At 41.4% G+C, this 18,225-nt stretch overlaps 1 protein-coding gene across 2 annotated transcripts in view; it reads right to left on the bottom strand.

The window, feature by feature from the left end:
* Positions 1–18,225, bottom strand: part of MDN1 (midasin AAA ATPase 1) — a 165,535-nt gene that overhangs the window by 15,603 nt on the left and 131,707 nt on the right. Inside the window, exons 80-93 of one of the 2 annotated variants that reach the window (XM_074990884.1) lie at positions 17,179–17,408; positions 16,215–16,379; positions 15,858–16,030; positions 15,030–15,191; positions 14,209–14,346; positions 8,224–8,365; positions 7,364–7,533; positions 6,504–6,647; positions 5,133–5,268; positions 4,187–4,506; positions 3,724–3,885; positions 2,263–2,364; positions 1,283–1,484; positions 292–468 (exon numbers count right to left, since the gene is read on the bottom strand). In XM_074990884.1, the coding sequence (XP_074846985.1) occupies positions 292–468; positions 1,283–1,484; positions 2,263–2,364; positions 3,724–3,885; positions 4,187–4,506; positions 5,133–5,268; positions 6,504–6,647; positions 7,364–7,533; positions 8,224–8,365; positions 14,209–14,346; positions 15,030–15,191; positions 15,858–16,030; positions 16,215–16,379; positions 17,179–17,408 (2,423 nt within the window). The remainder of the gene's footprint in view (positions 1–291; positions 469–1,282; positions 1,485–2,262; positions 2,365–3,723; positions 3,886–4,186; positions 4,507–5,132; positions 5,269–6,503; positions 6,648–7,363; positions 7,534–8,223; positions 8,366–14,208; positions 14,347–15,029; positions 15,192–15,857; positions 16,031–16,214; positions 16,380–17,178; positions 17,409–18,225) is intronic. The other variant, XM_074990885.1, reaches the window with a different exon arrangement.

Here is an 18,225-nt window from a genome sequence, read left to right as displayed (position 1 = left end):
ATTGAAATTCATCTCTAGGCCAGTTAACAATTAGAAGAACTGCCCACCAGAATGGAAATCATTTGCCTTGCTCAAAGAAGTAAAAGAAAAGATTAGAGAGACCATTAAGTTGAAAGAACTAGAAAGGAACTCTACCACTCAACCAATTAAATACATAGTTAAATGTGGGTTATTGACTTGGTCTAGACAAAGAGACAGCTTTAGAAAAGCCCATTAAAAAACAGACAGTTCAAAAATATCTGTATAGAACTTCTATGAGGGAAGTGATAAGACTATTTAAGAGAAGTTTACCAGGGAGTTTGCTGACACTAGACTTCTTTACTTCTGGCTTCAGCTGCTCTGTGTCTATAGCACAGAGATCTTCGTTGTTCTGCATTTCTGTTTCCATGACTGCATCATCAGAAACCACCTCTTCCTTCGCTTCATCTAGAGGCAAAGTAGGTTTCTGCTGCTCCTTGGTGGCAACATCTGTACAAAGGAAACAGGATACCCATTAAAGGAAAAATAAATGCAAATCAACAGTATTGCTTTCTGAGGTTCTTCAATATCAGTTCATATTTCAGATACCCGAAGCCTCCTTTTTATTCTCTCTCAAGATTTCACTTTAGTACAACTTAAATCTGAGAAGCTGTTGACCGGGTAGAAAAATCTGTCTCAGCTACTGTCACAACCATTGCACAATATGAACTGTGCTATGCTTGACAACTAAAATATTAATCTTTGATACGTTTTAAGTTAATGCTTTCCTGCTCCACCCCCAAAAACAAACAACAATCTCTAATTGATTAAAAAAAAAAGTCAGAAATGTTACTTCATATGGAATAAACAAAATCTTGCTGAATTAACGTGAACACATCACAGTGGTTTTAACAATTAAGACCCTAAGCCTTAGGCTAAACAAAGTGAGATTCAGGGTAAAGGTTTTAAAAGCTGAAAACTGATGTAGGCACCTAAAATTTAGTCCCTTTTAAAACTGGGATTTAGGCACTTCTGAAAACTTTAGAATCGATCTATTGTGTCCAATTTTTCCAGTACTAATGAAGCAGTGATTTTATTATAAAAAGAGTAAAAAGCTGTTACTTAAAAATCTGAAAAATTAGAAAAAAAAATTTATTAAAAAAAGAAGTTTGCTAAAATCTTTAAACAATTTTGTTCTTACACTATTAGCCAAAATGGAGTAAATACTAAGAAATACTTCAGATAATAAGAGCCTTGCCAGTTCTGCAATGCTCATTGTTTGAATCTGAAGTTAATCTCTGAAGCCTTGTGAACAATGACATACCATACGTTTGTGCATCGTAGAATTCACTGCCTTGTTTAATGTGTTCAAATGCATCAGCTTGTTCCACATTTTGTTCAGACTGAGTTGTACTCTGCTTAGCTTCACTGCTGGATTCTATGGTTCTTAGTCGCTTGTGGACATGCTCACTGTGGTCTCCCATTGAGCGCTCATTGTCTGCCTGACCAGGTTTCCTCTTAAAACTCTGAAAACAGCAAATCAACAGCAGATACTTTTGATAAGGATGTCATTTAGTCCAGGCTATTTGTTACTGCGTGTCAGAAATAAATTTTTGCTACAGGTTGAACCTCTCAGATATGTCTACACAGCAAAGTTGTAGCAGCTGTTATTTCGAAATGACTATGCAAGTGTCTACACAACACAACCGCTATTTCAAAATATTTTCAAAATAGTGGATGCCTTATTTTAAAATTGGTAAACCTCACTGTATTAGGAATAGTGCCTGTTTCAAAATAAACCCTAGTGTGCCCAATGGCTCTGTTTCAGATAGGCTCTGTTATGTGTAGACCAGCTATTTTGAAATGCATTTTGTGTGTTGCTGCGCTATTTCCTAATAAGCTATTCTGGAATACCTCTTCCGGAATAGCTTATTCAGGAAGAATGCTGCTGTGTAGACACAGCCCTGTAGTCCAGCACCCTTGGGACCTGACCAGTGCCACATAAGTTTACCAAACCACAGGAGGGTCAATATTGTCTAGCAGCATTACCAACACTTCTGCTGGTTGCTGAGCTCTTAGAAGACATTTAGGGGTAAATCACAGCTAAATAATAGCACAGAACACTGAGAGCCAAGACTAGAGGCTGTAAATAAACTTTAGGGGACTCTGGGAAACTTGGCCACACCCATGATAAGTAGTCAGCTTGCTAATTAAAATTATACTGGATTATGGGATGTTGGTGGATGAGCCAGACTAGAGAGATTCAATCTGTACTATAATTTGCAAGAAAAAGAAAAAAGGAACCTGAGTATTTTTTCTGCTCTGTTTCTGAGAAGCTAATCGTGCCATTAAGGTGGATTCATGGCCTTCTGATTGATTTGCATCAGCAGTTCCACTCCCATGCTCCTAAAAGACAAAAAGGCCAGAAGAAAAATATTTACCTGCTATTCTGCTGACTTAAGACGACCAGCGTTGAAAGAACTAGGCATAAATTTTTTACCACATACTGTACAAAAATTCTAGAAACTAAATGGGACTGTAGGAGTAATGCCTTTTCATCTTACACAACTGAGCTATGGCTGAGATGAACTGAGTTCTGGGGAATAAAAATTAGAGCTTGTGCAAATGTGCTATTTTAGTAGAGTGTAACCAATACATAATTCCATGATTGAAAAATTAGCATGAACAAACACCATCTGACTGCCTGGGAGTCATCTGAAGAAACTGCAAATAAATTCATATATAAACTCAGAATCAAATTTCAGGAATCTCATATTGTCTGCTTCTTGTAATTTGTCACTACCTGTATTTCAATTTGAATATGCACAAGTACTTTCCATACACAGATAACTCTTTAAAGCAGGGAAACTGTCCGCTGCCCCTGCTTCCAGCTCTGGCTCCACAGTTCCCATTGGCTGGGAACTGTGGCCAATGAGAGCTGTGAGGGTGGCATCTTTCGGCAGCTTGTGCTGTGCAGAGGCACCTGGCCCCTCTGCACAAAGCTCAGATATGGCAGCCCTCTCTGGGTGCCACTGACTGAGGGCCACCTCAGGTAACTGAAGCCAGGCTGGAGCCCACACCCTAACTTCCTATACTAAGTCAGAACCCCTTCTGCATCCTAACTCCCTCTCTGACTCTGCTCCTCCCCTTGCACCCCAATCCTGAGGACCGCTCACGTTCAAACTCCTTCCTGGAGCCTGCACCTCAAACCTCATCCCACACTGCACTCCTCTGACCCACCCCAGACCCATGCCCTCAGCTGGAGTCTGCACTATTCCCTACCCCTCATCCCTTTGGCCCCATCCAAGAGCCCCCTCCTGCAACCCAAACCTCTCACCCCAACCCATGGCCCCAGCTGGAGCCCTCACCTTCTCCTGCACCTCACCCTGCTGTTCCAGCCACGAGCCGCCATCCCTGCATTCCTTATTTCTGGCCCCACCTCGGAGCCTAGGGAAATCTTCAAGCCTCTGACCTCCCCTCCCATCCCGGAGAGGCAGTGTGTGGCTGACTAATTTTTTTTTTTTTCTGTGGGTCAGTAGCCCCCCCGGGTAGAAAAAAGGTTCCCCACACCTGCTTGAAGAAGTTATTGTTCTGTTCTAGACATGCATAAGGAAGCACACTGAGGAATTTGCAGATAGATTCTCCAAGTATTAATGACAAGGACAAAACACTTCACAAATACAGTACCCAAATTGCTTATTTAAAAACCATTTAACAAAACTACAACTCCATAAAGTTCCACTAAGATTCGTCCATCTATCCCACCTCTTTTGCCTGGTCTCTTTCCGAAGCTGCTCCAGCCAGCTCAAGAGCACTGTCACTTTGCAGATTTTCTTCTCCTGTCTGCCCATATGCTTCATGTTCCATTCTCTCTACAGATTCAGGTATCTGCTCATCCTTCGCCAGAGTGTCTTCATCCTCTTCTTCCTGAAGTAATACCAAATACAGTACTAGCATTCTAAAATGTAGGAGGGGGGTCATCATGGTGCACTCAGCTAGTTCAGAAATAAGCAGTGTATTTTATCTCTGTGGGAGAAATACAAGTCTCCACATCACAGGGATTTTGTTCAGATGTTCCTGCCTCTATTGCCACAAGGGCAAAAATGCATAACCCTCTTAATGGAGAAGTAAAAGCCGTTAATTCTGCAAAAGGAGATTTCCTCTGCTAAGTTTTAATAAAAGAGACCATGATTATCCATATAGAATTAAAATAAAAATGTTTTTGAACCTGAGAATGAAGGCCTTGGTCAGCAGCTGGGATCTCTTTTTCTCTCTCTTTTTCAGCAGATTCTTTATCTTCTGCCAGTGTTTCTGTTTCCTCCTTTTCATTGTCCTCGTTTTTTTCTGTATTTCCTCCTCCTTCGTCATCAGCTTCTTCCTCCATTTCTCCTTCCCCCTCTGCATTATCTTCAGAGGTGCCTTCTTCAGCCAGCTCTGGATTTCTGCCTTTATCTCTAGTATCTTCATCTTCTCCAGCTTTATCTTCTCCACTTTCAGTCTCATCTAAATCCATTGGCTTCTCTTCTATCGCAAAAGGATTTTCTTCTTCTGAATTGAAAGATAAGAAAGCGATACAAACATTTCAGCAAACGGAGAAAGCCCAAACTGGAAGAAAAAAGCCTGGTGCTTCAAAATTCTAACGGGAGAAAATATAGCAGCCCCTTGCTGCAGAATCTATAATCTTCCCTATTAGTCACTTGCCATTTCATTAAGAAATAGAACAGGTATGTACGTAAGGGCCCATCAGGGTCTACTCCTACTAACCCACCGTGATTTAAATTTTCTCACTGTTAGATTTTATTAAGGACAAATACATAGTGGTACTAGAGAAAGTACAGAGAATGCAGCAGTTTTGCAACAAAACAGCCTGCCAAGGACGGTGGTTGCTGAATCATCTCTACAGGATGACCTTCTGGAATCAGGTACCTGAAGCACTTGGCTTATGAGAGAAAAATCTATTCCATACAGGTGGTGGTAACGAATAGACTCTTATACAGCCCTACGGTCTGATTCCTGATGCCAAAATATATTGTGATCCAACCAGTAGGTACAACTACCCATTTTGGGATTGTTGTGCAGCAGATTTTCTTACAAGGGATATTTTCTCCTCAGGCTCCTCACTATTTGCTTAGTTCTTTGGTGGGTATCTGCAGAGACAATTTCATGGCTGGTACCTTCTTCATCCTTGTCCTCATCGCTCTTCTCTCCATTCTCTAAGTTCAGGTCATCTGGGAGGTCCAAAGCTTCAGGTTCAGGCAGCTCCTCTTGCTTACCATGATAGGGGTCCACCTCATTCTCATCATATTCGCGCTGAGGAGCAGGAGAAGAGAGCAACATATGGTAAGTAGATAACAAGAGAAAAAGGGAAAAAAAGCTACTTCTCTGGGAAATGAGATAATACATGGCACATTTCGTCCTGTATTCAACTAATTATTTTCTCCAAGGCCCTACTGCCTGAACAGTGGGTTTGAAATTGCATTAAGGCAGCATATTCTTTTTGCTGAAGACACTCTGCATTCTCAATCAAGAGTCCTTCCAGCAGTCAGCATTCGCTTTTGACACAGGTCATCAAGAATTGCATAAAGTGGCCCCAGATAGTCTTTCATAAGTTTTCAAAGATTTGGTGGGTCAGGCTATGTGGATGCCCTCCTCAATTAACAGGCGCTGCCTGCTACATTTTTTCTAAATTACACACATGATGGCTGTTCTAGAGCTGTCTGGATAGCAGAGAGAGATAAAGAAAAGTATTTCTTACACACTGTTCTGTACTCTTCTTTAAGCCCCTCTCTGTTGGTAAATCTTTCCTTTCCCAAAGTATGATGCCACCATTTTTAGAACATAATTTTTATTGCTCAAAGCACCATCTGCCAGCCAGCTCAATCTCACATCTCCAGGTTGCATATCCATTATTTGAGCTGGCAGTAATGGGTTTTTCAGGACAATTTAAAGTCATAGAAAGACGAAAACTAAACATTACACAGCTTAGATGTAACTAATTAAGTGCACTTAATTCTTTATCTTTAAGCCATATGGTAAATTCGCTTTGGCTCTTGTGCATAATCTCTGAGGACAAAATATTCAGCAGCTGGAATAGATATTTGAACTGTGAGAGCACTCTCTGCTGATCATCAAAACATCACTGCAATGTAGCGATGGTGTTGACCATTAGTATTTTTCAAAAGAATCTCTGACTTCTGGAGCAATAGAATATTGAATATATGTTATTTTTATCACTAAGATACAGTAGAGTTTTGGCAAGGTCCTTCAGTTACCAAATGAAAACACTGCAAGTTCTCTTCAATGCACAATCGACTAGATGTGTTTTAACAGGTCAGTATTTGTGTGCAAATAATAAATCACTTGTAATAATCCATGTTTTTTTAAAAAGTAGATTAGCCATTCAATATTTATTTTTAAAATATATTTTATATATTACTGGTTGCATTAAAAATGTCATTACCACTCTTAGCATAAGTCGTACGACATTACAGGCTTCTGAAGGCCCTTTCAAGTACAGTACTCTTAGTGTTTTAAAACCTTTTTACCTCATCTATTTGTTCATGAATTTTCTGTGTGTTTTCCCCATCCTCCGATTGCTCTTGTTTTTCTTCATCTTTAGATGGCTTCTTTTTATCATTTTTATTGCCTGTATCCACGTTGTCATCTTTTGCAACAAGCTCAGAATCACTCTATGGGGAAAAAAAATTCCAAAAAATGATTATCCAAAATGCTAAATTAAAGTTTGTGTAGCTACAGGGCTACATCTCCCACAGGAAACAAAACAAAAACATTTAAAGTATATTCAAATGGTCTCTGTCTGAGACCAGAGCCTGATATACAAGCAGCTACCTTTTTCAATTAATGTGCAATTACTCAAGTCATGACTGTGACTTGCCTATACACAGGAAGCATGGATAATCTAGGTAACAGGTTCACATGTTTTTGCACTGTGAGTTTGCAATTCATCGTACCATGCTATATGTATGAGGATCAGTAGCTTTCCCACAACTGGTCAGGAGAGTCCAAATGCTTGAAAACTAAATTTGGAGAATACAGAGAAACCTGGATTTGCCGAATTAGGGACAAGAGTCAAGCCCCTTACTGCTTCCATTTTAAACACCCTCTCATCTGAATGGAGAGCAACTACTCTTCCACTTCACCAAGTCTCATACTTCAGAGCAGTGTTTCTTAAACTTTATTCCGTGGAACACTAGTGTTTGTGAAAAAAATTTCATAGGTGTTCTGCATAAAAACATAGTTTGCTGCATAAAAAATATTGTTTGGTGTTCCATGGTCTCAAATAGTAAGGAACATTGGTCTAGATCACACCGTGTTAGTGAGGTTATACACAATGTAATAATGTTGTATTATATTTATTCCTTTGGATCCGCTTTTGTTTTTTTACCTCATCCATTCCTGGTCCATATTCTTCTGTTTTACTGTCATTGGCCTCATCCTCTTCATCATCATCGTCATCACCCCAGAGCCTCTCATCAAGTTTATCAGCATCAGCATCACCAAGATTTCCCATCTGCTTATCCAGCTCTTCATCTTCATCTGATTTCTCACTGTCATCTGTGTACAACACCACAGCTTAGTGGAATTTCACAACACTGATTCTGTCAAACTGCTATAATTACATACTAAAGCTTTACACTGAAAAAGCACTAGCAGGCAGCCTCTTGCAGTTCCAACATGAAGCCTATGCAGAAGCAGCTGAGGATTTTATGTACAGTTGATCTATTAAGGCAAGATATAATATTGCAGAGTCTATCCAATTTCTATTGAAACAGCTAGCATTTATGTTTTGATGCAAATTTTTATGTGAAATTTGTTGATTATTTATTGCAAACCACTGTAAAATCCCCCCTAAAAAGCTCTGTTTTCCTAAGTGAGATTCCAAAGTCAATTACAGACCATTTCTCCTGTACAAGTGTATTAAAGCTTTGCTGAATATTGGAATTTACTGCAACACTCATCGCTGAAAGACATTCCAAGTCATTAGCTCATCTGTAGCCCTGTGCTGGGTCATTAGACAATAGAAAGGACAGCTCATTCATTTGTTCCGGTAAAGTTGGCTTTGGTTTGCGTTTGGTAACTCTAACTTGTTACTGGTTACACTTGAATATCTCTGTTCTACTAGTAGAATTGGTTTAAGGATATCTATATGATTAACTATGTGAAACTTAAGTGAATTAGTCAATTGTATTTCTAGAAACTACAAGAGTTCAATCTTACCAAAGTGCCTTAATGAAAGAAACAAACCTTTCTTATCCTGTTCTCCATTGTGTGTTTTCCCTTCAAAATCCTCTGACATTTCAATTGCATTGTCCTCTCCTTCAATATCTGGTTTAGAGTCTGGATCGTCTCTCTCTTTTTCTTGACCTTTTTGGTAAGTGTCTTCCACCTGGATTATTAAATCAACAGTAACAAGGAGTTTGTTTTCAAAATGAACACTTATTTTAAACAATTCACTCATTTTAAAATTATTTTTACCTTAATACAAAAAATCAATCAATCAATAAAAGCCCCGCAAAACACCCCTGCTCCCCACCCCCCAAACTTACTTTTTGTAACTCTTGTTTTTCAAGATGCGTTGCTCATGTCCATTCCACTGTAGGTGTGTGTGCTTGCCACATGCATGGGTGCCAGAATTTTTTCCCTCAGGGGTATCCATAGGGAATGGACTCTGGCACCCTCTGGAGCAGCACACCTATGTGCTGGTATAAGGAGTGCCACCCGCTTTCCCTCACCTATTTCCTTCTTGCTGGAATTCCGAAAGAGGGGAAGGAGGGTGGATCATGGAATGGTCACGGGCAACACATATTGAAGAAAAAAATGTTACAAAAGCTGAGTACCTGTTCCACCCCTCCCTGACAATTGTTTGATCATGTCTGTTCCGTTGTCGATGACTCCCAAGGAGTATCTCTACAGATGAGTAGGAGATCAAGGATGGACTGCTATTGCAATGCAGGTCTGCCAAAGCCAGTGTCATCTCAGGCCTGATGGGTGATGGAATAGTTTGTTCTGAAAATGTGTACAGATGACCACTTTGCAGCTCTGCAGATGCCTTCAACAGAGAGGTGCCAGGAGGGCAGCAAATGATGTCTGCACTCTTGTGGAATGAGCCATCACTATCTGTGGACGCATAGTCAGTACTATCCAGTAGCAAATACAGATGCAGGGGTAATCCAGGTTGAAATCCTCTGAAAAGACACTGGGAGGCCCTTCATCTTGTCAGCCACTGCTGAGGAGATCTGTGGCATGGCTTGATACCATTCTAAGTAAAAGGCCAGGGCACACCTGGAGCGTGCAGATGCCTTTTCTCATTGGAGGCTTTGAACAGAGCACTGGAAGGAAAATGTCCTGGTTGACGTGGAACTTTGATACCACTTTGGGAGCTGGAAGGCTGGATGGGGACAGTTGGACCTGGTGATGGTAGAACACTGCAGGGGTTGGGGGGAGTTTAATGTGAGGGGCTTTAATCCCAGAGACCGAGGTAATAGCTACAAATGAACACAACCTTCCAAGACAAATGTGAAAAGGGAGCAGGAAGCTGGAGGCTTGAAGGTAAAGGCAGTGAGTCTGGAGAAGACTAAGTTGAGATCCCACTGTGGAAACTGGGTCTCAAACCGGCAGGTACCCCTCAAGGCCTTTAATAATCATCATCTCATACAAGACTACTGCTCTACCCTGGAAAGGAAGCTGATATGCCTGCTATGTGTACCTTGATCAATGAACACACAAGGACCTGGTACTTTAAGAGAAGCAGGTAATCAAGGATGGGTTGTAGAGATGACTAAATCAGAGAGAGATCCCATTCCAACATCCAGCAAGAGAAGCAATTCCATTTTGCCAGGTACACTGCCCTCGTGGAAGACTTTCCACTTTACAAGAGGATCTGCCACTCCTGACTAGAGCAGGCTTGCTCCTCAGGATTCAACCTTTCAACAACGAAGCTGTCAAGCAAAGAGAGGCAAGGCTCAGATGTAGTAATCATCTGTGATCCTGAGAGAGCAGGTCCGGACAGCTAGGACATGACCAAAGGGCTGCCACCACAAAGTCCATGGGCGTGCCAAACTAATGCCGGTACAGCCAAGTCAGGGTGATCACAGTGACTTGTGCCTTAGCCCTCTGGATCTTCAAGAGGGCCTCGCAGGTTGGAGGGAACTGGCGGAAGGGCTTATAACAGGTGGCTGGATGATGACAAAAGGAAGCCATCAGAGAGCAATCTTCTGTTGAGACCTTGCAGGGAGCAGAACATTTTCTGCTTTTCTCTAGTGGTGAACAGGTTGAACTGGGAAATTCCCCACTTCTGAAAGAACATCCTGATGACCTCTAAGTGAAGGGACCACTCATGGAGAGAGCGGAATGCCCTGCTCAGGTATGCCACCAGCGTGCTCTGGATGTCAGGGAGGTATGAGGCTTCCAGGTGGATAGCATGCTGCATACTAGTCCCACACATGTTCACAAGTGCTTCCTGACAAAGGGCTGATGATTGAGCTCCTCCTTGGCTGTTGCAGCAATGAAGGGTCCTGTGGCACCTTATAGACTAACAGAAAAGTTCTGAGCATGAGCTTTCATGAGCACAGATTCACTTCATCAGATGCTGGTCCTGGAAATCTGCAGGGCCAGGTATAAATAAGCCAGAGTAAGGGTGGGGATAACAAGGTTAGCTCAGTCACCAAGGGTGAGGCTTACTACCAGCAGTTGACCTGGAGGTGTGAACACCAAGGGAGGGGAAGCTGCTTTTGTATTTAGCCAGCAATTCACAGTCTTTGTTTAAGCCTGAGCAGAGGACGTCAAATTTGCAGATGAATTGTAGCTCAGAAATTTCTCTTTGGAGTCTGGTCCTGGAATTTCTTTGCTGTAGGATAGCTACTTTTAAGTCTGCTACTGTGTGGCCTGGGAGATTGAAGTGCTCTCCTACGGGTTTTTGTATATTGCCATTTCTGATATCTGATTTGTGTGCGTTTATTGTTTTACGTAGAGACTGTCCATTTTGTCTGATGTATATAGCAGAGGGGCATTGCTGGCACATGATGGCATAAATTATATTGATAGATGTGCAGCTGAATGAACCCACAATGGTGTGGCCGATCTGGCTAGGTCCTGTAATGGTGTTGCTGGTGTCGATATGTGGGCAGAGCTGGCAACGAGGTTTGTTGCATGGATGGGTCCCTGAGTTAGAGTGACTGTGGTGTGGTGTATAGTTGCTGATTAGGATTTGCTTATTTATACCTGGCCTTGCAGATTTCCAAGACCAGCATCTGATGAAGTGAGTCTGTGCTCACGAAAGCTCATGCTCAAAACTTTTCTGTTAGTCTAGAAGGTGCCACAGGACCCTTTGTTGTTGTTACAGATCCAGACTAACACGGCTACCCCTCCAATCCTTGCCTGTTGACACAGAAGAACTTGGAGGCCAAATGAGATAGGATGCATCCAAAAATCAGGAAGACTGTGGGCTATGGATTCACAAACAGCACACTTGTCAACAACAGTATCAGGTTGAACCACCACTGCAGGGAGAGGAGTACCTGCAGTGGGAGTGAGGTGGCTGGAACAACGGAGACTTGGTGAGATGATTCACATAACTAGATAATGGTCATGGAAGGGTATACACTGGTTAGGAAGGACAGACAGGGGAGAAAAGGAGGAGGAGTTGCGCTCTATGTGAGGGAGCAGTGTGTTAGCTCAGAGGTCCAGTACAAGGAGTGAGAAAAAACAGTTGATTGTCTTTGAGTTAAGCTAAGAGGTGGAAACAACAGAGGTGATGTTGTAGTTGGTGTCTGCTATAGCCCGCCAGATCAGGAAGATGAAGTAGATGAGGACTTCTTCAGACAGCTAAGTGCAGCTTCTAGATCACACGCCCTGGTTCTCATGGGAGACTTAAATCATCTGGACATTTATTGGGAGACCAATCCAGCAGCACACAGACAATCCAGGAAGTTCTTGGAGAATGCTGGAGATAACTTCTTGGTACAATCGCTGAAGGAACCGACAAGGGACTGTGCACAACTTAACCTGCTGCTCACAAACAGGGAAGAGCTAGTAGGAGAAATAGAAGTGGGTGGAAACCTGGGCTGCAGTGGCCATGAGATCGTAGATTTCAGGATCCTGACAAAAGGAAGAAAGGTGAGCAATAAAATACAGACTCTTGATTTCAAAAGAGCAGACTCCGACTCCCTGAGAGAACCGATGAGCAGGATCCCTTTGGAAACGAAGTGAAGTGGAAAAGAGTTCAAGAGAAACGGCAGTATTTTACAGAAGTCTTACTGAAGACACAGAAACAAGCCATCCTGCTGCATAGTAAGAAATGCAAATATGGTAGGCAACCAACTTGGCTTAACAGGGAACTCCTTGGTCATCTTAAACTCAAAAAGGGTACATGTAAGGAACAGAAATGTGGACAGTTGACTCAGGAGAAGGATAAATATACGGCTGGAGAATGCCAGGGAGTAATCAGGAAAGCGAAACCACAACTGGAACTGCAGCTGGCAAGGGATATGAAGGGTAACGAGAAGGGTTTCTACAGGCATGTTAACAATAGAAGGATTATCAGGGAAGGTGTGGGGCCGTTACTGGATGAGAGAGGTAACCTACTGATGGATGATGTAAGAAAAGCTGAAGTACTCAATGCCTTTTTTGCCTCAGTCTTCATGGGCAAGGACACCTCCTAACACTATAGTGCTAGACAAGGCAGTATGGGAAGGTGGACAGCAGCCATCAGTGGGGAAGGAATGAGTTCAGAGCTACCTAGAAAAATTAGATGCACACAAATCTAAGGGTCTGGATTTAATGCACCCAAGGGTACTGAAGGAATTGGAAGATGTCATTGCTGAGCCTTTGGCCATTACCTTTGAAGGCTCTTGGAGATAGGAAGAGATCTTGGATGACTGGAAAAAGGCAAATGCAGTGAGTATAGCAGAAAGGGACCTAGAGGTTATGGTGGATGAAACGCTAGATATGAGTAAGCAGTGTGCCCTTGTAGCCAAGAAGGCTAAACGACATATTAGGGTTCATTAGGAGGAGCACTGCGAGCAGATCGAGAGAAGTAGTTGTTCCCCTCTGTTCAGCACTGGTGAGGCCACATCTGGAATACTGCACCCAGTTTTGGGGCCTCCCTCCAGTATAAAAAGGATGTGGATTTGCTGTAGCAGGTTCAGCAGAGGGCAATAAAAGTGATTAAGGGGCTGGAGCACATGACCTATGAGGAGAGGCTGAGGGATTTGGGCTTGTTTAGTTCACAGAAGAGAAGACTGGGGGGTGATTTAATAGCAGCCTTCAGCTTCCTGAACGGGAACTCTAAAGATGATGGAGAGAAACTGTTCTCAGTGGTGACAGATGGCAGAACAAGGAACAATAGTCTACAGTTACAGAGGGAGAGGTGTAAGTTGGATATTGGGAAAAACTACTTCACCAGGAGGGTGGTGAAGCACTGGAATGTGTTGCCTAGAGAGGTGGTGGATTCTCCACCCGGACAGATTTTTAATTCCAGGCTTGACAAGGTCCTGGATGGGACGACTTAATTGGGCTTAAACCTGCTGAAAACAGGGGGCTGGACTAGATGACCTCCTGAAGTCCCTTCCAGCCCTATGATTCTAAGATATTTTTCCAGGTGATGTCTGTCCAGGGACTAGACCAATGCCTACGATGTCTGCAGGGGATGTAGCCCAAGTCTTGTGTTCCAAACCACATATTCTGAGACACACCAGGACTGTGGCAGCGGATGGGCTGATGCCAATGTTCCCTCTAATTTTTTCTATCCATGTGTGGAGTAAATTTTGCTATGTGCACCAAGGACTGGCTGGGGGTGCTCTGCTAATCAGCTGGGTGGCATTAGAATTGCTTCTGGGCAGCTGTCAAACCAATCAGCTTACAGGGAACGCCGGCTGACGTATAACATTTAGGAGGACTGAAGGTCTGAACATTTCTGGTTTCTTTTTTCATTGGTAGAAATGGTCTAAAAATTAACTTGAAGCTAATCAAAATGATTCTGCAGTGCTCAGCAATTTACAGCAGCTAAGAATGCTCCGTAAATGTTGAACCTCAGTCCAGTGTAGCCTAGAAGAATAAATCTACTTACTCTGAAAGATCAAGTGTACAAATTCCACTCATGGTAACACATGAGGTACTCTACAAATATGGTTTGCTGCAGCTCATGCTAATCCTCAAAATATATTTTGATTTCAAATAAAGCAGCAGCAATTTGTTTCTAGTCGTCCTTTGAACCAAACCACACACACATACCTGGTCTTCATTTTCTATTTTGTCACTCACGTCCTTTTTGCCTTCCCCGTCTCCAATACCACCTCCTTCGTAATCATGGAATTCTGTTGCTCCCTCTCCTGCTGCCTCCTCCATTAATTCTTTTGGCAGACAAAATCCCTACAAAAGAGAAGCGTGTTTATAAATAAATAGCCAAAAATTAGTACTGACTAGCAGTGTTTCTTCTAATTTTTTTCCATCCGTGGGCAGAATACATTTTGTTATGTGCACCACCAATAGCAACACATGCTGCACGCTGAGAGTGGCTGTGGGCACTCTGCCAATCAACTGGATGGCCGCCCAAGTGCTCAGCTGACAGGGAACACGGCTGACAAGATAAAGGACAGGAAAGAATAAAGGAGCCTTTTAATCCATAATTAGGAAAAAAGTGCTGTACTTTGACACCTATTTTTTATACTGTCCCTATAACATTTCTTCCTAGAAATGTATATTTGTGCAAATTTGAATAATCCTGAGTGGAAAATCAATTGTTTTACCACCAATGAAAAGTAGGGGGAGGGGGGACTAAAACACTCAAAATCTTAATTTCACATATTGTTTCCCATTCCTGACTGCACGTCATTACTATACCATGGTGCTTCTACATGCAAACAAGAAATGAACCAGAAAAATCAATGGGGGGTGGGGGAAGATGGCAAAAGCAAATTTTAAAACATTTATAAGTTAATTCAAACTGTACTTACACAATGTGTATATTTACATTTAAACCACTGTAGGCCTTTGATATTAGCATTAATCATCAATAATGTAGACAATCTAATACTGTTTGTAAAAGTTCTTACATTTAAGGTGAGGTCCGTAAATATACTTGTTAGAACAGAAAGCAATTTCCCAGTACTTCTGTGAGATGCCAAGGAAACAATGAGGTAGAACAGGATAAGATCTGAATACTTGTACAGCATGGGCATTAGGCGCACTAGCAAATAGCAAGATTGATTGAAGAACTGCAGATTAAAGACAACAGAAAAAGACCTTCCAGTCATATAACTCCACACACAGTAAAATGAGTCGTTAGACAGGATAACAATACTGAAAAATGTGGGTTCTTAAATCATGAGCTCCCTTGACTAACTAACGTGTCTGCATCATACACCTGGTTTAGTTTAATGTGTGTCTTTCAGAAATGTTTCACCCAGAAAAAAATGCATCGTAACTATCCAGTCTTAAGAAATAACTGTGTGAACTTACGTGCCGCCTCATTTTGTATTAAAGAACTCAATTTTAAGCGTAGGGAAAAAATACATGAAAATGTTTTTCATATACAATTTATATATATTTTACTTCAATTCCTTCAGTTTCTAGTGCTATTTCTATCTTTCACATTTCACAATCTACACCTTTCCTCCCATATAAAAAGCATGGGCTTGTCAACAAGCAGTTAGCTGGTGGCAAGCTGATACTTATATCTATCCCATGCCAGTCCACCATGCAATGGAAGTTCTACAGTACACACTGATCCACCCTGTTTTTTTCACACTTCTTTTCAATTCTAAGAATAAATCCAGGTGGAGTGGGTGGTGAGTCACAGACAGTGAACATTTATGAGCCCAGATTCAAATCTTCCTCCCTTAGGGACCACAATACAAAAAGAAAGGGAAGAATGATTTCACCTTGTGTCTGTCTGCTGTGCAATCCTCTCCATAAGATTTCAGTCTTTCCAGGAGTTCGGAAATGGCTGAAATTATTTTCTGCACATGCAGAGAACTCACATCAGCACACAGGTCTTCATCCAAGAGCTTAGTTAAAAGCCCTGACTTGAGTCCATCAGCTGAGGCCTCCTCTTCTTTGACAGAAATACAGAGATACAAAATTACCAAAACCAGTCTCTAGAATCTCAAAAGCCAGAAACCCACAAATCTCTGTCAAGCCACACAGAGAGCTCCAATTAACATGAAATTTGTTATAGTCAGTGAGAGATGCTGCTTACACACAAGTTGTAATCTTGGATAACAAATTCACAGACTTACCATCTTCCTCCAGGGATTTTTCTTCCTTTCCTTCTTCCTGTTTTCTCTCCGTTAAACACTGGATGGCATATAGGACAACATGGATGGCAGTTTCTACTTGGTCCGAGAAATGCTCTACAAACTCATCCTCTGATTCTTGGTTCCCTTTTGGGACCAAATTGCCAGCTTAACACAGGAATATACAAAACACCATTAGTTGTCATTGAATTTTCCTGATATGCAGCAAACATCACTCGACATAACATACCGACTGGCATCTATGTCACGCTAGAGAGTTACATTCATTCCAACTCAAATATCTTGGTTAAGACTTTGGTGTCCAACGCACAGTGACTGGGAGAGTCCAAAAGCATGAGACATTTAAAAGGACTCTGCTGGGAACAACCAGAGAGACTGCTAGAAGTGACAGATGCCACAAAGACAGGAATGATTTAAAAAAAAAAAAAAAAAAAAAAAAAAAAAAAAAAAAAAGTAGCACAGGACTGGGTAGCAGAGAGCCTAAAAATGTTTAGAAAAGCATTCAAACTTTTCAGGCGTGAGACAGAATGAAACATGGACAGTTTGCTCATCATTAAAGGAGATGTTCTTAAAGAGCATACAAGAAATTGACAATTCTTTGGCTTAAATTATACTTGCACAATGCAAACTCATGGAAAACAGCCAACAAACAGTGCATTAATTTTCTCTCACAAGAAGGGTGAATATCTGCGTGCACAGAATTACGGTGCAGACAAGTACTGTGCAAGTTTCCTCCTACCCCACTCCCCTACCAAAGTCGTTTTCTTAATCCTGAAGTACAGCTACAAAATTAAGCAGACACCATAGACCACAGAACTTGTGTGATGACTTCGCAAGGGACAGAAAGTTCAGACTAGAACAAACAAGTTTTACTGTACCAAAGGCACATTTCAACTCAGATGTTCCAAAATGTCATTAAAATTTCATGGAGTAGAGCAGCCCTTACCATCACAGTCTGATGTCAAACTGAGAAGCTGGGTCTTCCAGGCAGCAAAGTCTGAAGCAGCTTTATTAACTTCCCCTTGAATGTATTCTAGGCTCTTGATTAATGCCATCTCCTTTGTAGGCTGCCTATTTTCCATCCCTTGAAGAATATATAAGGACTCTATGCTCTGCAACTGAGTTGAGACTTTCAACAAATAACTCAGTCCTGAACTGCAAACTTCAAAATCTTTCCTGTAAGACGACAGAAATGACATAATATTTAAAGAAACACACATTTATAAGTATGCCTGGAGATGCCTTTATTTTGTAATGGAATAAAAGTCACAGAAACAAACACTGATGCCAGCCATAGAATATATGGTTTACTTAAAGAGGAAAGAAATTATGTTTTGCTTCTTTATGATGCATTAGAAAAAGCTTGAGGTTGTGGTGGGTTTAAAAAAATTCTACATGTATATTTTATTCATTAGACATTCATACATTGTCTAACCTATCACTATAGAAGTAACAGGAAAACCAGTAGGATATTATCACTGGAGATCAGAGATAAATGCTGAACAGCAGACAGCAAGGAATTTTGGATTGGATTATTCACAAGAATTTATTTTTGTTAAATAGTCTCAAAGTGGGTGCCGTGTTAGTCTGTAGCAGCTTCACAAATAGTGAACGGTCCTATGGCACCTAGCACATTTATTAGGTCATCAGCCTTTGTGAGCTAAATCAATTTCCTCAGATGAACAGAGTGGAAAAAAAGAATCCAGGGTTTATAGAGTGGGGCAGGGGAGAAGAGAAACTGGAAGGAGGAGGGGAAAAAAAAAAAAAAAAAAAAAAAAACAAAAAAAAAAAAAAAACCAAACAGGGTTACCTGTCACTAGTAGGACTAGTTAATGAGTCAAATTAAATAGGATGTGTCCCATTACTGTGAATATCAAAGGTAGGGAAACTGCCCTTGTAATATGTAGGATAGCTAAGATCTCTGTTGACACACCCAACAAAGAAAATAATGGAAGACCATTGGTCGTCACCTATAGCTACTGGCTTAAATTCC

The sequence above is a fragment of the Carettochelys insculpta genome, chromosome 3, assembly GCF_033958435.1.
Source record: "Carettochelys insculpta isolate YL-2023 chromosome 3, ASM3395843v1, whole genome shotgun sequence".
NCBI lineage: Eukaryota > Metazoa > Chordata > Testudines > Carettochelyidae > Carettochelys > Carettochelys insculpta.
The sequence above is the reverse complement of the archived record's forward strand: the minus strand, read 5'-3'. Positions and strand labels throughout refer to the sequence as shown.